Below are 20,376 nucleotides of genomic sequence, written 5' to 3' on the forward strand. Positions count from 1 at the left end.
TGTGGAGGAAAGAGCAAATTTGTTGCAAACTCACATGGGTGGTACCATATGCCGGCTATCCAAACAGGCATAACCTTGCGCCCTTGCTGCACAGGCATTTCAAAAGCCTTCGAACTGGTGTCATTTGACTTCGCTGCCAAACTTTCACTGCTACACAGTTTTCCAGCAGAATTTGATTCAGGTGACATTCGATTTGCAGGGGCACTGCAGATGCGTTAAGAATTTTCAAATTCCTTTGAAGCGTGACTACAGATTGCACCTATCAATAGCAAGCTACCATTGCTTGGCTCTGTGGCAGTAGTTTTCAGTACCAGCTGCTTATTTAGCAGATAGCACATGCTTGAAGGTAGTAGTGCACCACTCAGCACAAGCCAGGATGCAAACAGAGAGTTCAAACTGGAAGGGGGCTCGAAGTTATTCTTCGTAATCTAGAGAATTATTGGAGGTAAGGTCTCTTCACACATGGTGCTTGATGTGAGCAGAGCATCAGCTTAGTTAAGGTGGCTGTTTGAACAAAGCAAATAAAGCGGCTCTGTAGGAAAGTACCATGGGGGCATTGGTTGCCGGGAGGAGAAAGTGTGCAGTACAAATCAAGAGATAAGCCTCTCAGTGTTAGAGTTTGAAATTTGCCACATTAGATTAGTTAAGGGGGGACATGTGTCTTAGAGCTATTTTTGTTATTTTTTGGCAAATTGCAATGAAAATGCACTGCCTGACTGAATTCTTCATCCTGATTTGCAATTTTTTCCTGTAGCCCAATTAGTTTACAAAACTAATAACCGGCTTCCATTCTTTAAGGCCTAAATTCTGAAATAATGGGTTGTTAAAAACTTAAAATCAGAGCATGGTTAGGTAGCCAGAAGAGTAAAGAATGAAATGTTGGGAGCAGTTTTCTAATATGTTAATTAGCACTCATTTTGAACCTTTAATAATTTCAGTATACAATGCATGTGTACCAAGTGGGAGTAAACTGCAAGTGGTCGACAATGCATGTTTTGAGAAAAAAAAGCAAGAAAGAAACGGGGGATTATTTAACGGGCATTTACTGGTACAATGCACATATTTACAATTTAAAATGGCTAGAAACTCTGCTTTCCAATGTCCAAGTGTCGCCTCTTTCATTTTGATTTGAAGCTGCAGTACGTTCAGTTGCCACTTTTTCGGCTGTGCGAGTCACATGCACGCAGCAACATTTTTTTTTCACGTATGTCGTTTTGCCACATTCTCGCATCAAGACCACAGTGAGGAACGTTCATTGCAGAAAAAAATGCTATTTAGAGTTGTTTCCTGCTTACCACAGGAAGCAAACGTATTCACTAAGGACTATGAACATGATCCGATCGGTGCAAACACACGGCGAGCTCTATGAAGACAACGTGTACCGGCAGTTTATTACCTGGAGATTAATTTTGACGCCAATTTCTTATTCATGCTCACCTTTTTCAACGCGAATATCGCCGCCGTATGTTTTACACTTCGCCAATCTCGGCAAACTGTTTACATCTGGCGATCGTGAACTCCGCCTCGCCAGGCGGACTGCCCGCCGCGCTCCCGTCGTCATCATGAAAACAGTCAGACTACCGCTTCGTTGTTTTGCATTTGCCGTGAGTTCAAGCTTTTTCTGTTTTGAACTTGTCTTTCTGCCCATCTGCACCCTGCAATATCACTGTGTCGCAGCAGGTGCAACCGCTGGCAGTAGCAGTCTCCAGTGCTGGGGCTCACGCTAGGCAGGCTCGTACACTCGATTGTTTGGTGCAGAACTTTCAACGGCCTGAGTGCACACAGCCGGGGCAGGGCATCGCTTCTTCCTTTCTTTTTCTCTTTCCCAAATTCATGTTGTGAATGCACCTCGTGGTTCGGAACCAAGTATGACTGGCGTCATGTCTCCGCCGTCTCCCCGCGCCCGCGGCTTGGACGCGCTGAGCAGACGCTGCCAGCCAGTGCCACCAGTGTGGTGATGCCCTGACGCCCTGCCGTCATGTATGCCTCGAAAGCCAATGGGATTGCGAATGCCACAATTTTTTTTTTGCTATTTTTTATGTGACAAATGGGTGAATAGAAACAGCAGAGGCGGCTCTTTCAAATGAGACCAAGATGGCTCCGGTGCCGCACACGAAATGGAAGCTATGCCTTGCGGAAAGTGGTTGTTTCGGGGGCGGTTTTCAATCTGAATTCGTGCAACATCGATTATATAAATTGGCACTGTGACTAAAATACTGATCCTAGAGATGAAAAACTTAGCAGATATGTAGGTAAAGAGCTACTGATTTTGAAAACCACATTTTCTAAAAAGTGTTTTTTTTTTTTTTTTGCTAGTTTTTGGGCCGAAAGACTCATGTCCCCCCTTAAACATTTTATGCATGTGGCAGGTTTCTCTGTGCTTTCATCTTTTATCCACATTCCTTCATTTATGTATTACTAATTAACTATCCTATTATTCCTTGTATAACTAGGGAGCATGCAACGTTTTTGTACTTTTAATTACGTTTGGTACTTGTATGGGTCCCAGTGTCCACAGATTATGGGACCCTGATTTGTATATCGGTACTATGTATGCTTCTCTTTATGTGTTTTCAGTATACCTGGTTTATTATTTTTGTAACACTCTGAGTAACAGATTGTTTTTCTCAACTCTTGGCGAGGTACTTTAGTGTGTGGAAGTGCTGAGCCTGTGAGGTTTGCAGGAAACTGAACACCTCCACTATGAAGGCTTGGTTGAGCTTGTGAGAAGTGGACTTAGCCATTGGTTGAGAGGAGTTGTGCAACAATTTATCTGCTCCTGGCTTCCATGAGTTGATATGAATGTCTCTCTTAAAGCAGGACAGTCAGTGGTGAGTGCCGCAAAATGCAGTACTACTTTTTTCTCCACTGATTTCTCTTCCGCCTTATCTACCTTAAAGGAACTACCTTGAAATTTACAGGCAACATAATCAGATGTCGCTGTGCTAGAATTTGGCAAATGCACAGCCCCTGTGGAAGAGGAGTGTATGGGGGTGCATTTTGTTTGTAGCCAAATTATCCTTTACATTTATTGGTAATGCATTTTTATTGTAGCACATCTGGTGCCTACTGTGTAGAAAAGGAAATTCGGCCCTCATTACCTGTGCACGTGTGACAGTGAGCTCACCTATTTCATTTTGTGTTGCAGGTGTGGATCCAGTGGTGCAGGGCAAGACCCGTGCAGAGCAGTTCTATCGAGGTGACACTCAGGGCAAGAAGGTGCGCACTGTAGTTTACTGCAGATTTGATTTCTGGTACGCTGCCTTTCACTAGCGGGGTATTAACTTCTGCTTTTGGCCGTTTTGAGAACTTGAGGCTGCATTCTTTTGAGCACTGCAGCATGTTTTTGTTTTCACCCCTTTAATTTCTGTGGTTTCTAAAATACAGTAGACCCCCCCCCCCTATAGTAAACTCGGATATAGTGAAGTGAAACTGAAGTCCCAGTTCATCTTCCACAGATGACTGTGCATTTTCCCCCCTTTATAGTAAAGACATTTTTGGTAAAAATCGGTTATAGTAAAGTGCGCCTGGCCGTGGGGACGACTACCACAATATGACATCGCTGCCCGCACACTACTTAGAATCTCGAGGAAGAGAATGTTTTGTATTTGAAAACAGAAAAATAACGAGTGTCTTTTTAAGTGGCTTTACCACCAGGCTTATCAGCATTCAGAAGAAGCCTACTTTATGGAGGCCTTGGAGCCGTGAGGAAAATCATGCAGTGCGTAGGGGAAAAAAAAAAAGTAAAGCTGTCTACAAACATGGAAAGGAGGCGGCACAGTCTGTTCAGAAAGTAAGGGAGAGTAAAAGTGCAGCAAGAAATAGGGAAGGGGAAGAAATGGGCGAATATTCACAGTACTGTGCAGCACAAAGCATGAGGCAGCGGAGGCAAGAAGTGGAGGTGCAGCGTGGGCAGTCTTGCAGAACTTGACTGCCATGCGCATTTATCATTTATTGCCTTTTAAAAAAGCAAACAGCGAAAAGTGGCACCGTGCTCATGCAAAGCTTTGGTTTTCACATGAAATCAAACTCTGTTGTATTCGTAGCCATGTTGTCCTCATGCTTAAGAGGTACTTCCACTAGATGTAACAAATTTTTATAACTGAAAAAAATTTCATGCAGAGATAAGAGAGAGATGGAAGCTATATCAGGGTGTTTTTTTCATTAAGCAACAAGACTTGTTCAGTAAGTGGCCATTTAACTATCAGACAGCATCTTCAGGACCATGTATCACCAACAACTGATATAGTAAAGACCCTGATATAGTAAAGATTTTTGCTGGTCCCAGTCACTTTACTATAAAGGGGTTCTACTGTACAGTAAAAGCTCGTTAATGCACAACTCTGTAATTCAAACTTTTGGATAATTCGAACTAGTCGTCGTGGTCTGGTCCGCACTGCATAAAAGTCTATGTGTATAACAGCTCATTAATTCACTCAAAAATTGGCGCCGCCACCCATAATTCGAACTGCGCGTCGCCAAGCATCGTCTTTGAAAACCACCGTTCGAAGCTTTCACGGCTGAATGACAGGTGGCAGAATCGTGGACATGCTGGTGTAGTGTTGGGAGACTGGGCAGGCTAGGCCTGGTTCCTTTGTGCAGCGAGCGACTCCGAGAGACGATTGGTATTCTGAGCGCTAGTTTTTCACGCCGCTTGCCTTGAGCTTGTGTCCGTGAGATATGTTCGCGCGGAAAATAGTGCGCCAAAACTGTGCAGGAGAAAGTGGATATTTTGCGTGTAGTGGACCAAGGGAAGATCAGCAAAGTGGAAATTGCAAAAAAGCATGGTATGCCACCAAGCACGTTGTCGACGTACGTACGCAATAAAAAGGCCATCGAGGATGCGTACGAATCAGACTTATCCAACAGCAGATAAAGGCTACGATCAGCAAAGTACTTTGAGGTTGAGACCGCTGTCATCGCATGGGTGAAGGAAATGAGAAGCAGTAATATACCCCCGAGTGGCCCAATCATCATGACGAAGGCTGCTGATTTCGCCCTGCCCGTGAATTTGCAAGATTTTGTTGTCTCCGAAAGATGATTCCACCACTTTAGAGATGGACATAATCTTGTCTTCTGGTGCTGTCTGGTGAAGCAAAAGAAGTGGATGTGGAGACTTGCGTGACGTGGCGAAGCAGTGCCCGCAGCAGTATATGGACAGTTTCTCGGCAGAGGACATATTTAATGCCGATGAAACAGCTTTGTTCTACAAGCTTCAACCGGACAAAACTATAACATGCAAAAGGGACATCTGTACTGGTGGTAGGCGCATCAAAGAGCGGATTACCATTTTGGTCGCCGCGAATTGGTGCATTTTGGTACGTTCATTTTTGCTCACATTAATTCGAATTTTGGGTAATTCGAACTGGCTTAGCGGTCCCGTGGAATTCGAATTAACGAGCTTTTACTATATGTGTTTAATGGTACAGGCCTTACTGCACCATTTACTTTTTGGTCTGCTTCAGATAGACTTGATGGCTTGTTGTGTATAACTGAGAGGTCTTGCCTTAAGTTCCCGCTTATTGCCTTTAATGCGTCTTGTGACCCTGGGAGATAAATGCATGCTGTTTCCTTTTCCATTCAGGTAATGAGTATTCTTCTGCACGGAGATGCAGCCTTTGCTGGCCAGGGCGTGGTCTACGAGACTTTTCACCTGAGTGACCTGCCTGACTACTCCACCCACGGCACAATTCACATTGTCGTCAACAACCAGGCAAGGCCTTAATTGCTTGCTAATGCAGGGGCAGGGGTGCACTTTTGAAAGAAGAACCACGATGGAAGTGCGTAAACCCATAGCCGCTGTCCGACACTCCATGAAACCACAATCAGTTATCTCAGTAATGAGTGACTAGTGACTGCCGCAGGATGGTGCGAAATTACAAAATTGAAACTGAAACTATTATCGGAGATAAGGCCATTTGTGTTGGATCACACTTGCCGTTGTGCACACGTCGGAGGTGCACGGTCAACTGCACAATATGTAGTTCAAGTTTGAGGAGCGCTATTTTGACTATCCACTTGATAAGAAAAGAAACTCCGTGTGTTGATGGAATTGCATAAACAGGTTTGGGGGGCGACCTGATGCTGGTGAACGCCACCGGCAAAGCACTCCCTCACCAGAACAGGAGTTGGCCACTCTGGTGCAGTAATTGGCTACAGCCTCCTATGTGTACTCTGACAAACCCCTGGCCCTCAGTCCCCATCGGATGCGAAGCAGCTGACCATGGCAGCGGGCCGACCTACAACGTAGCAAAAAGTGCTAAGAATCTCTGGCTCTGGACTAGCCGCCATCAGAAATTGACCCTAGCAACCTTTAACGCTAGAACCCTAGCCAGTGAGAGTAGTTTAGCAGTACTGTTAGAGGAATTATTAGGCATGAAATGGGATGTGATAGGGCTTAGTATGGTTAGGAGCCCATATGAGGCATATACTACACTGAACAGACTGGTAATACAGACAGGTAATGTGTTATCGAGGTTTACTGGAGAGGCAAGAACTAGGAGTAGGTTTCCTTGTCCAGTAAGTATATAGCTGGTAATATAAAGGAATTGTATAGAATTAATAGCAGGGTGGTAGACACCGTAATTAAGCTCAATAAGTGGTATAAACTGAAGGTTTACAAGCATACGCGCCTACATGTCATGATGACCAGGCATTCGAAAGTTTCTGCGAAAATGTAGAATTGGCAGTGGGGAAAGTAAAGACTCGGTATACTTTACTAGTGGGTGACTTCAATGCCAAGGTAGGGAAAAAGCAGGCTGTGGAGACACCAGGCAGTGGGTGGCTATGGCATTGGTTCTAGGAGTAGCAGTGGGGAGTTATAGTTTGCAGAATACCTTCTTTGAATACCTTCTTTAGCAAGTGGAAAAACGAAGTGGACATGGAAAAGCCCTAACGGGGAGACTAAAAATGAAATTGAGTTCATACTGTGTTCTAATCCCAGCATTATGCAGGATTTAGAGGTAATCGGAAAGGTGTGATGCAGTGACCACAGGATGGTGAGGTCTCAAATTAGTCTGGATTTGAAAAGGTAACGGAACAGACAAGAAAAGTCCATCAACGAATCAGCGGTGAGGGGGAGGGCAGAAGAGTTCAGGATCCTGCTACAGAATAGATATATTCAGCTCTAACCGAGGGATGACCTTAGAGTAGAAGCAATGAACAATAATTTCAGAGATATCATTACTGAGTGCGCTGTGGAAGTAGGCAGTAGGATAGTTAGAGAGGATACCGGTAAGCTGTCTAAGGAGACGAAAGATTTGATTAAGAAACAGCAAAGTATGAAAGCTTCCAATCCAACAGACCAGATAGAACTGGCAGAGATATCAAAGCTAATCAATAAGCGCAGTCACCGATATAAGGAAGTATAACATTGAGAAAATGAGCATGCTGTAAAGAGTGAGGCAAGCCTTAAAGCAGTGAAGAAATTGGGCTTAGGCAAAAATCAGACGTATGTACTAAAGGACAAGGTGGACAAGGTGGACAGCGTCATCACAAATATGGACAAAAGAGTTAAAGTTACCAAGGAGTTTTATCCTGATCTGTACAGTAGCCGAATTAGCCAGGACAATGAGGTTGGTGGTGGGAAAAACAGTCAAACGTTCTGCCAGTGGCAAAGGATGAGATTGAGAAAGCATTAAAAACTATGAAATGTGGGGAAGCAGCTGGGGAGGATCAGGTAACTGCAGATTTGTTGAAGGATGGGGGGGGGGGGGGATTGGATCGTGCTGGAAAAACTTGCTACCCTGTATAGGCAGCGGCTGGTGTTATCAACGGTACCAGAACCATGGAAGAACGCAAGCATTATCTTAATTCATAAGAAAGGGAACGCTAAGGACTTGGAAAAATTAGACCAATCATCTTACTGCCTGTTACATAGAAGGTATTTACTAAGGTAATCGCAGGAAGCTTTGGCAACACTTCTGGTCAAACACACAGACACATGCTCATGCTTGCAGCAGAGAAGCGGGATACCACTGGCTGGCCCTGATGCTGGTTCATCAGATGCTAGGCACTGCTCCCCTTTCTACTGGAAGGGAGAAGCTGGCATGGTGCAGCACTGCTGCCAGCCTGCCCTGATCCTCTCCTAGCCTTGCTTGCCTGCCCTTGTTCCCCAGAAAAAAGAAAGGCAGTGGTACTGGTAGTCGGAAGCATAAGAGAAAAGGGGATGAAGCCATGGCTGCTGTTTGGAATACGGTTATAGAAGTTCTCCCCGACAGAAATCGGAAGACTGCAGTGGCTCATTGGATTGTACAGCTGAACCTAAGGACATGGGATCGAACCCTGGCTGCAGCAGCTGCTTTTCGATTGAGGCAAAAGGCAAGGTGGCTATGTGCTGTGCGATGGCAGTGCACAGTAAGGAAACCCCGGGTGGTCGAAATTTCTGGAGCCCTCCATTATGCCATCCCTCATAGCTTAGCCTGAGTCACTTTGAGATGTTAAACCCTAGAAACTAAACCAAACCAAAACAAACTAGAGCAAATATTGCTGCTCAGTATGTTCTATCTGAGTAGGAATTAAAATTGGATCTGTCATTATAAAGTTGTAGTGTATATTCTGGAGAGCAAAAACTTCACTCCTAGCTAGACGTTTTCTGTGGCTAGGGTGCACAGAGACCTGTTATTACGTTAGTGACAAGGTGCGGCTTTTATATAGGCTTGTTACTGAATTGCAGGTTGAGGCAATATTATGTCAGCCAGATAAGGTATTCTGAGTAGTGATGAATTTTACTCATTTTAGGTAATTATTGACGAGTGGTATCATTCTTGGATGCATATTTACAGTGCAACATGCGCAAGCATGAGTGCTCATGTTTGTGCTTTTTTCTGGCCTCTCCTTTTCTGCTGCAATGCAAATGCATGCTCAAGAATGATGCATTAACTTGCCCCATAAGTTGCACTGGACCATCATTCTCATTTCGGCTGGAGTGGTCATGTTTTCATGGGAGGAAAATGCAGAAAAACTTGTGTTCTGAGATTTCAGCAAGAACTCCTAGTGATCAGAGTTGATTAATGAGCCTTTCACTACAACATGCCTTGTGGACACTTTCTTGTTTTAGAGCGTTTGATTTTATCATACTAATGCTAATTATTACTGGTGATGCCTCTGATGTGCAGATTGGCTTCACCACTGACCCCAGGGTGGCTCGTTCATCCCCATACTGCACGGATGTTGCCCGCGTGGTCAATGCCCCTATTTTCCACGTCAATGCTGACGACCCGGAAGCTGTTGTGCATGTGTCATCAGTGGCCGCTGAGTGGCGCAGCCGCTATGGGAAGGACTGTGTTATCGATCTGGTAAGAAAGCAGATGCAGCGTTGGGAATCTCGTCCTCCTTATGCTCTGCTTGTGCCAAATGGTTGGGCAATGTTGCGAGAAGGATACAAAGTGCATTAAACAGATCAAATGAAGGTAGCCAATCAGTTAACATGCATTCACATTTCCTTTGCAGTAGCTGGTGTTACAGTTGGACATAACATTTTGTACAAGCTGTGAGAAATGTGCATTATTATGCATCATGCTTTTTTTGGGTTTTGGAAAGCTTTGTGGCTCTGGCAATCATCTGCATGCACAGGAAGTCACTCCTATATGCCCTGCAGTAGCTGTTGATCTGCCTGAGCAGCTGTTGAGGGAGGGGAAGGAGCAGCAAAAGGACTGTCCACATGGAGCGGTTAAAGACTTTAATCCTTCACAACGCAGAAGCCTAGAAATTGCATTTTTAAGCTGCAGGCAGCAGGAAAAGCACGGATGGCAGAAACGTGCCTTGGTGCTAACCCAGGCGACTGCGTCTCATAGTGCAGCCCTTCAGCATTTGCCGTGGTATAGGTTTGTTTTCATGCCTGCAGTTGTTCACATTTGCATTACAGTGGAGATGGAACTGCACTCAACAGTCTGGGCTTGGGCGCCACTAACAAGTAGAATAATAAGCCCCTGCTTTTGCTGCTAATACAGAAGGCTAAATTGCATCAGCATAAGGTAGTGTGGGAAAGAAAGAAGAAAAATTGCCCAGCCCCAAACTGTATTATCAACAAGAAAAAGATTCATATCACCTGCATGTGTGCCTGGCACGAAATCCCCAGCTCTGTATCTAATACAGTCAAACCCGGATATATCGAACTCAAACGGAATCTCGAAATAGTTCGATATACAGGAATCTGCTTGAGACGCCATTTGCGATCGTGAAAAATGATACGGTATTTGTCGCATGGTCAACCCACTCGCATAATGAACCCACTCCCCATTTTTGCCCCCGAGAATTTAAAAAAAAAAAAAAAAAACATTCGGTGGAGCGTTCCTTCGTTTCGACCGTCGCATCCACAGCTCATTTATTGGCAGCGCGCCAAGATGCTGCGCAGCGATAACACCACTAACGCCACGACATGTTTATCTTTTAGCTACACTTTTCATAGATCCTGCGGTGGCAGGGAGTGAACTTGGCAGAGTGCCCGCGTGATGGCTTGATTGCACAAGCCTGGTTCGATTTATGGTGGCGCGCTTGGGGTGGGGCAGGCGTAGTCCACTGCTACAAAAATCATTGGCAAGGGTGTAGCTGCAAATGTCGTTTGGAGCGAACAATGCTAAAAGCCGGTAGCATGACTGCAGCCGACCGCGTGCTTTCATTGATTCATAGATGCAAGAATGAACAACTCTCTCAAAAAAAAAAACAAGAACAACTGCCGTTTCTTAACGTTCACAGCCACCATAGCTTACGCTGCGCTGTTCAGCCCGACAAGAACAAAGAAAAAAAAAAGCCACTTCTTAACCTCCGCAGTCGCCATAGCATACGTTCAGCCCGACGGCAAGAATAAACGACTCTCGCAAAAAAAAAAAAAAAAAAAGGAAAAACCTGCAGCTTTTTAGCGGCCGCGGCCGCCGTGGCTTTGGTTCAGCACGACGACACGAGACACTCATCGCACGTCAGCCGCCGCACGTAGAGCGTTCACAACACGCACTGGAGAAGCCTCTGCCATAGGCTGAGCTAGCTTGTCAGCGCAAGCGTAGTGCATGCTGCTGCAACGAGACCGGGAAAGAGAGAGGAAGGGTAGAGATAAAGCTCAGCAGAAGAGTGGGCACACCCTTGCGCTTCGCTCTATCGCGTTTTTCCCCTCTCCCGAACACCACGGCTGCATTGGTTCCCTCCCACTCCTTCATACACATGACTTGCAAACGTCACGTGCTAGCGCGGCAGCGATCACCGCAGATGCGCGCGCCTTTGGGGGAAGGGCGCGGCGCTGCCCTAGTCCTCTGATTCCCTCCGCATGTGGCGTGAAAACTTCACAGGGCAAATGGCCGAGGTGATGCCATAGTCTTTGGGGCGGCGCACCGTCCAATGCGTGGTGCGGAGTTCGATATATTGAACGACCGGTGAAATTGAGTTCGATATACGATGCAGCTCTCCTATACTTTTACATGGGATTTTCAAGGGGATATTTTGCGAGTTCGATGTAACCAAAATTCGAAATATTCGAGTTCGACTGTAAACCTCGTACATTTTTTGCCCACTTAAAGCAGTCACAAAGTGCATACAAAGCTGAGTGGATGTCTTTTATCTCAGCCATGGACAGTGTCATTCACCACAAGGAAACTTCGCCGATCCTAACACGTTCATGAGGTTTTCTTTTTGATACTCTTGTATGGAGCAGCACACAACTTCCAGTTGCTGACATGCCTCAGAAGAGGGCACTCTTCCCTCTTACCGCCAACCAGCGCACTCCTGCCATCTCCATTGCCCTGCTTCCGTCCTGTCTACACGTGTCTATGCCTGAGAAGTCAGTCTCACAAATCATGGCTATCACTTTTCATTGTCATATGACTCAGCTTCTCACCAATTTCAATAACACTTCTTTTTGGGCGAGTTGGTTTATTTTGACTATAGCGAAATTTGAAATGGCGCTTACACACACAACCACAAAAGATAGGCGACTGGCGAGACACGACCGCATGCGGTCTCACGAATGTGGCCTAATCATTTGTCATAATAATGTTGTTATTGTCACATGACTCTGCTTCTTGGTAGTTTATGCTGCCCTCGGCAAACTTTTGCTGTCGTTTGTGTGCCGTGGCTGCCATTGCTGTATTTCTTTAATGCCACTGCTCAGTTGTTGTTTGGTCCCATCTCTTTGCACTGCATATTCTTGGTGTTTTCGTCGAGGTGACATTACTCACCACCTCAGCTGGTGTCATGTTGAAGCTGCTGAACTTTGAGCACAAGTGGCGATGAGGCCTGGGAAAGATTGGTTTTCCAGAAATTTCTATGAAACTGTCACTTTTTAGCATGTTTAGAGACATGGTACAGTTGAGACTTCTCCAGTAACACTCAGTAGTGACATTTACTATCAAAACACTGCCAAATGTGAGCGAGGTCGACAAGGAAGCTGAACACAGCCAGGACCTGCCGTTGTAGAAATTGCATGCTTCATCTTGGGACCTAGTTAGTAGCTGCAAGCCTTCGGCAGCAAACAGAATAATTGATTTTTGTGGTCCTGTGTGAATAAAAGCTTCCACATGTACCTTTCTTTGTCTGATGCCCCAGTTGTCATCTTTTATCAGGTCAGTCGATACATATATCCAAGCTATTCTCAGGTCATGGGGTCACTTTGCGTATATGTTTTGCAGTCCCATGAGGTTTCTCTGTGTCGGAACTCTCCACGAGCACCCTTCGAGGTCAGCAAAGAAAAATGCATGTTTCTCATTGGAGTTTCTAGGGCAGCATCAAGAACGTTCACCTGAACTGGTATTTTGAGGCATGAGAGTTCGAATTAGGGAGCGTTTACTATTACTTTGTCATAGTTCGGTACATTTTGTGAATGGGTCCTAATAGGGGCAGAATATGTGGCAGGTCTTAACTACACTCAGTGCAGCGAAATGAAATGGGCCAGACAATTGGTATTGCTCTGCTCCATCTGTCACTAGGTGCCGTTCACAGACCTGGTGCATCTAGGGGTTCATTAGCACAGTGCACTTTCGGAGTAGGCTTGCTGCCTCGATGCAATACTGGCCTTGTGTGCAGGTGGGCTACCGACGCAACGGCCACAATGAAGTGGATGAGCCCATGTTCACCCAGCCACTGATGTACACCAAGATACGCAAGCAGGCTACCCTCCTGGACATCTACTCGCGCAAGCTGCTCGATGAGGGGGTCGTCACCGAGAAGGAAATTGAGGTGAACGGTGCATTTCTTTCCTTTGTCAGAGTTGGCATCACTGTGACACATGGGGAACCACAAAGCAGCAGCTTGCCCTGTACGCTGTGTCTCACCTAAACAGTAGGTTGGCTATGGGTTGATGGGGCAGCTTACAGGATGAGATGATGTGGGATAGAGTGCACCATGCACATTTCATGATGCAGTCAGTTTGCACACTGAGGATACAGTGTCTGTGGGCTAACTGTTAAAGGGTTGGTGCTAGACGAAACAGAGTGGAGATAACAATTTGTAGGCTATTTATTCCTTTTGCAAATAATACACTGAGTGCGCCAGCCAGCTACACAACGTCGAGGGAATCTTTGGAAGCTGACAGCTATGCAAGCAGGGGTGTGTATGTAAGGGGATTTCTGGAAGGGGCATAATCTGAGCAATGTTTGGTTGGCAAGAAACGTGCTTATACTTGGCAAGAAACGTGCTTATAGTAGATTTTAGAGTTTATTTTCAGGTAAAACTGGCCTAAACTGGGCAAAAGTCCACGCTCGTAATGCAGATCATGGCAGCTTTTGCATGTGGTCTCTGGTGTGACTTCACTGCAATCATGGCTACAATTGTGCAGGAGGAGAAAGAGCGGTATGAGAGCATCTTGTCTGAGGCGTACAAAAATGCCGAAAAAGAGGACAAGTCTTACAACCGGGACTGGCTCGACTCGCCGTGGAGTGGTATGACCCTGTTCCAGTCCATTTTTCTACATTTATTTCCTTCCCACTTCTCAGTGGAGGAATCATTCACACCGAGAGACTTTCTGAACATATTTAAAGGTTTTCAAAGGATGACATCAATAAGGGGGCTCTGTGTAGTCTGTAAAGTATTGAGTCGATCGTGCTTGTCTAGAGTGGTGTGCTGTGGAGTAAAGTCGACACAGGTGCTTAGGCAACGTCCTTGTACATGTGCAGTTCAAAGGACTTTGAGGCTGCACTGCAGGGCAAATATCAGTAAAAGTCAGTACCTGTGTCATAATTTCACTTCATTTCCTCCGTATGGCACCGTTCGAGCGCTCTAGACAAGTGAGATAGACTCTGTATTTTGCTCTGATCCTTTTGGGACGGGCATGCTTTTGGATTGAATGCCTTCAAGTGCAGTGGCGTGAGCCTCTAGGCCAGGCCCCCACCGTGATGGTGCAGTGGTTAGGCCCTCGACTACTATGCCCAAGGATGCGGGGTGGAATCCCAGCTGTGGCGGCTGCTTTATGATGGAGTAAGCAAGGGGCTCGTATGCTGTGCGATGACAGTGCATATTAAAGAACTCCGGTGATCGAAAATTTCAGGAGCCCTCCACTACGGCGTCTCTCATAGCCTGGGTTGCTTTGGGATGTTAAACCCCACAAACCATACCTTTGTGCCTGTATGTGCTAAGTAATGTCCAGTGTGTGTAAAGCTGTGTTGCCTAATGGCACTGCTCGTGGTTGTTGTCGTGACTTGCATATTGATATCTATTCTTAAAGGTCTGTACCAAAGGCACCTGGAGAGTATAAGCTGTCTATTCCACGTCCGGTGTTGGCAACACTGCATCAGTCGGGCCAAATTGTGCCATTTTGCTATGCCCGCTACAGCTTGCTAGGAACGGGAGGTTTCTGATTTAATTACGTAAATGCAGCAACCAGCAACCAATAGGATATGTAGCCCATGTCTTGTTATGCATGCAGCGCAATGGCACATGACTTGTCCATTAAACTGCCAAGGGCCAGTGAATTTCCTATCATTTTCTGATAAAGATTTTTATCCAGTTTATGTAGCACCAGAGATATTGTCAGTTAAAAACAGCCACCCTGTCTTCTTTCTCAACTCATGCACTGGCCCAAGCGAGAAAAGCATAAAGATTATAGACGAGTACAACTCAGCCCACAAAAGCATTACAACCAAATCACCTCGTTTTCCTTTTGTTTTGGCGACTTGCTCTCATTACAACATTAGGCAGCAGAGGAGAGAGGGTAAACGGAGACACGCCACAGTCTCCTGCGGGGCCGGTCGAGCACCCACTTCTGCGCTCAGTTTCGAATGTCAGTTCGCGTCGGAGGGCTTGCACTTGGCATGCTCAGTAGCATTTGCTCTACATAGTGCCTTTGTAGTACCTGAGTGGTGTGTCCTTGGGCAGCCAGGGATTGTATACAGTAAAAGCTCGTTAATTCGAACTTCACGGGACCGGGAAAAAAGTTCGAATTATCTGATGTTCGAATTATTGAATGACCTCGAAAAAACTGACAAGAACCATTTGTATTACAGTAAATGTACCGTATTTAGTCGCGTAACGAACTCGCTCGCATAATGAACCAACCTAGCCCTAATTTGTGCCTACGAATCCGATCCGAAAAAAAAAAAAAAAATGAAGGCCTCAGTTGTTAGCGCGTTCCTCTGTTTCACGCTGTCACGGACACAACATATTCCTTGGCAGTGCGCCAAGATGCTACGCAGCGATAACGGCGTGTTTATCTTTTGACTTCAACTCCAGCAGGGGGGAGGGGGGGAAGCGAACTTGGCAAAGTGCCAGCGCTTGTCCGGTTGTGCAAGCCTCCTTTTCAGTATGTTCGCTTTATCATGCTATGAGCGACTGGGGCGGGCGCCTGCCACTCCAATCATCGGAACGCGCGATATCAGCAAGCGGCTTTTGAAGCGAAGGGTGCTAAAAGCCAGCGTTATGATCGTGGCTGACTCGCGTGCTTCCGCTGACAACTAATGGGTGGAAGGATGGATGGCTATAGCAAAAAATAAAAAAATAAAAAAAAAACAACCGTAGTGCCCATCAGAGATCTAGCCTTTCATTTGCATTGGCTGGGGCCGCGCCGACAGTACTTATATCCCTATTTCCAAATTAGCAGGGTTAGAATTAACGAGTATTTAGTTTTGAGCTACGCAGGTTGCGCAGAAGAGAGAGCAGGCAGCCGCGACCGCCGTCCTCTCCCTCCAATGCCGCCGGCTGCCGCGGCGGTCATGGCGCCATTTAAGTTTTACCCATTCTTCCATGGCTTTACCTGGTGTCATCTCCTGTCCCCGTTTTGGACGAGTGCAGCCTCTATTATGCCTTTCGATCGCAGAGGTGTTTACTTCTTTTTTTCTTTTTTTTTTTGCCGTTTGATGTGCGCCAAGCCGCCCAGGCGCGGCGGCGCGGAGTTCGAATTATCCGTAGCGGAACTGACTCGCGTTCGAAATTATGGGCTTTTTTTGTACACAGATCTCTATGGAGCTTGGCCGGACCAAGTAGTGTAGTTCGAATTATTCGAAAATTCGAATTATCGAGGTTTGAATTAACGAGCTTTCACTGTACTAGGAAAGTGAAGGAAGGCTGTGAACCTGCCTATGATGGCCTGGTAAAGAGAGGGAAGATGCAAGCATGCTGTGTTTCATTGAAGCTAGGAAGTGGGAGGGCCATAGCTGCGAGAGAATGTGTCTGATGGCCAACTCAAGGATGCCAAGGCAGTGCACTGTGTCACGTCAGTGTAGGACAGTAAGCGCCCGCTTAACCCATCGCCACTTGATCGGGGGAATCTGTGTAAAGGATCCTCCCAAACTATGCTGCGTGCAGTCAACACTGGCTTTCATTGTTCTTCGAGTCTTTTCCAACCTCCACTGCATTGGTCATATTTTGGATTCTATTTCATTCTGGCAGATTTCTGGCTTTGGCTTAGACTAGTTGTATGTTGTTTGGTTATGTAGGAATCAATGGTTGGAAAGCATTCCACACTTCCTAACTGGTGCGTGTTTGCTTGAATGGATGCGGCGCAATGCAGGCTTCTTTGGCGAGCGCGATCCCATCAAGTGTGACCCCACGGGTGTGCCGGAGGACGTTCTGCAGCACATTGGCATGGCGTTCAGCTCTCCCCCACCGGGCAACTTCAAGATCCACCCTGGGCTGCGGCGCATCCTCAAGGCACGTCTGGAGATGGTCGAGCAGAAGACCATTGACTGGGCCCTGGGTGAGGCCATGGCCTTTGGCTCCCTGCTCAAGGAGGGCATCCACGTGCGCCTCAGCGGACAGGATGTCGAGCGGGGAACCTTCAGGTAATCATCCATTTGAATGACTGGAAATTCAGTCAGAGCTTTGGTCAGGTGGCATTGAAGTCAGTGTATAAAGCAGCCTGTTGATTCTTACGCAGATCAATTCCATCATTGATAAACTGAAGTGCATGTTGCTGAAATGGACAGCCTGGGTACAGCCAATATAGCAAAGCACCTTTGATGTTTGTTCCATTGAACATTTGTCACACGCATTGAAGTTGTATTGACCTCTTATAAAAATGGGGGTCACAAGTTTGGGGAGCCAATCAACACATGGAGCCGACAATATTTATATTTTTGGGATATGGCTTATTTGTGAGACCTCATACTTCTACTTTAAAATACAGTTTCACCATTGAACAATTGTAGGTACCACCAAAGTTTGGTTTCATTTTTTCTTGTTAGTGATGTATGACATTTTGCTGTACAACCTGCCGCGGTGGCTCAGTGGTTAGAGTGCTTGACTGAACACAGGGGTGTCGGATAAAATCCTGGCCGGAGTGGCCGCTTTTAAGAGGGGACACCCCTCTTAGAACCATTTTTTTTTTCAATTTATGACCGGATTTGCATCATATTTGCACCACTTGTGCACCACTTGTGCATTTTCTCGCGCGCATTCCAAAACCGCAAACTGTTTTTACCTAATACAGGTAGATTTAAATATATATTATGGAAAACTGATCTTTTGTTTAGAAGAAGCATGGTTAGTAAAAATCAGATCTTGAGGAGATTTTGGTCCTTAAATAATTTAGAATCGCAAAGGACTGTAGTAAGGCATAAATGAGCATTCTAGGATGATTTGGAAGAAAGTTGTGGCTTGTCAAACTTTCCAAAAAAAAGCATTTTGGTGGCTGGGACAAATGATTTATTTTGATAATTTTGGCAAACAAACAATGTTTAAAAAGCAGCGTTACTGCAGGACTTATGATTTTATCTTTGTGGCAAAATGAGAATTATAGCGATAGCTGCTATAGAAGCCGAGATATCGCTCCTCCAAAATGATGACTGTCCAAAATTCAATCTTGAGCAATCTGTAAAAAATGTTTTTGGCATATTTTTAAATTATTAATGCTAACAGCAACTCGAAAAAATGAGTTTTGACTGGTTTTTGGGGTGAATGCACAATTTCCCGTTGAGATAATTGCCCCGGCAATTCTGAAGGAAATTTATTTCGACAAAGTTTGCGATTCTGCACGCCGCGCGTGACGAGGTTTCACGATTGCTGCGTCCATGAACACTGCTCAGTTATCACTTTTTCATCTGCATCATCATAATTATGATGCTCGTACGCTCTCCTCGCTCTCCTCTCCTATCTGTCCTCTTATGGGCCAATCATGGAGCATCACTGATTGCAGGTAACAGGATGCCGCGTCACCAGTGCGCCTCTTATCTCTACCTTTCTTCGGTTTTTGGGTCATTTGTGCAGTGTTTGTGATGACTGAACATACTACGCGACCTTTTCAAAATGGCGCCAGGCCGCAAGCAGTCAGCGCCGGCAGCCAACCAAAAGTGGCCATTTGGGTCACATGCTTTCGAAGCCCAATAGCAGCGCTTGTTTCGCACAATTTTGTCCCTTTGTTTCCCGCTTCGGGTGTTCGCTCACGGACACCAGTCATGACATGGGAATAGCCTGAATCACGATATTTCAAATTTAGTGTAATCTCGTTACAAGAGACACTGGGTTATAAGAGACATTTGAAAATGGTTTGGTTGGTTTTCCTATGTCTGCCATGTTAACAACATTGCATACAAGAGACATGGTTAAAAGAGACACTCGGTTACTAAGGACAACTTTTTCAGCTCCCTGCCCGTATTTAGAAGACACAACACAGGTGTGCTCATGCAATGCAGCTGAAGCATACCAACTTGTACATTATGCACTTCAGATTTCCTTGGCTAAATTCTGTTCCATATCAGCATCCTTTATGTTGCAATATGTCAAGAACTGAGAAGGAGTGCTTCCCCATGATTGGAAAGTCAAAGCGACCCCCATTGTTTCAGCCGCTGGCATCGCATTACTGTCACCTATGAAGCAAATCAAAATGCATGATTGACATCTAGCATTTTTAACTCCTTGCTGTTAAAATTTGATCACAAGATGAAAGTTCGGAATCCTGATCTTTTTTTTTGTGGACAATGCTTCTTGCAGCACAAAAGTTCTTGTGTTCAAAGCCACCAAAGTTATGTTTAACCTCCAAACTCCACACCCTACCTTCAACAAACAGACAAAGGCATTATGCACTCTGTCAAGTTGCTGTACAAAACAAGGTTGGTAGAATGCCTATTGCTCGACAGGCAGCAAGATTGTACCATAGTAATTCATGCAAACTTTGCTGTTCAGGTGATTGCAGATGTCTGGAATAGCATAAGAAGTGAAGCTGTGAAAAACTGTTTCAGAAAAGCAGGCTTTAAATGTGGTGACATGATGTAAGAGGGTTCATATATGGATACTGTGGAAAGCTTCCTTGATGAAGCTTGGGCAAACATCAAAAAGACTGCTGAGGTACCAGAATCTTTTGAGGAATTCTTATCGAGACTATAGCGCAAAGCAGACAGGACACACGAGAAGAACAAAAACAACACGAGCGCTCGTGTGTCCTGTCTGCTTTGCGCTACAGTCTCGCTATGTTCACGCACCAACAAGCCCAAAAAGCCACCCTTTTGAACTAGAATTCTTATCTGCAGATGTGGATCTTGTGTGCTCCTGAAGAGCTTACAGGTTGTGCATTCTCGTGCAAGTAAATGGAACATGTGCCATAGATGATGACTACGAGGACATTTCAGAGGAAAAGTGTCAGCACATGAGGGTGACGAGCATGTAAGAGGGCTTCAAAGGTATGAGAGCCACAGGAAGGCTTGTAAAGTGAAGTGCTTAACTTCCAGAATTTGGGAAGGAATGCACTCTGCATTCACAAAAATACATACTAGTATGGATAACTTCTTTAAGCTTTTTTGAACAATTTCCTGTTAATGCGTGTGAATGCATTTATATGCTGATGTGCAGTAAACTGATCACAATGCTTTTAGAATTTTTGGTTACAAGAGACCTTGCTTACAAGAGACATCTTTTTCGGGTCCCTTGAGTGTCTCTTGTAACGAGGTTTTACGTAATTGGTTCACAGGAAGGGAAAGGTGCGGTATCTGTCGCACTTGCGCTGTGGACACCTGAAACACGCCGTAAGGG

The 20,376-nt window shown here is 45.5% G+C and overlaps 1 protein-coding gene across 2 annotated transcripts in view; it reads left to right on the plus strand.

The window, feature by feature from the left end:
- The window catches only part of Ogdh (oxoglutarate dehydrogenase Nc73EF), a 129,326-nt gene that overhangs the window by 51,031 nt on the left and 57,919 nt on the right, over positions 1 to 20,376 (plus strand). For both annotated transcript variants that reach the window (XM_084609194.1, XM_084609193.1), the window contains exons 9-14: positions 3,149 to 3,219; positions 5,585 to 5,713; positions 9,117 to 9,296; positions 13,009 to 13,161; positions 13,760 to 13,862; positions 16,925 to 17,195. In XM_084609194.1, coding sequence (XP_084465320.1) covers positions 3,149 to 3,219; positions 5,585 to 5,713; positions 9,117 to 9,296; positions 13,009 to 13,161; positions 13,760 to 13,862; positions 16,925 to 17,195 — 907 coding nt within the window. The remainder of the gene's footprint in view (positions 1 to 3,148; positions 3,220 to 5,584; positions 5,714 to 9,116; positions 9,297 to 13,008; positions 13,162 to 13,759; positions 13,863 to 16,924; positions 17,196 to 20,376) is intronic.

The sequence above is a fragment of the Amblyomma maculatum genome, chromosome 7, assembly GCF_055883805.1.
Source record: "Amblyomma maculatum isolate TAMU_Amacu chromosome 7, ASM5588380v1, whole genome shotgun sequence".
Classification (NCBI taxonomy): Eukaryota; Metazoa; Arthropoda; class Arachnida; order Ixodida; family Ixodidae; genus Amblyomma; species Amblyomma maculatum.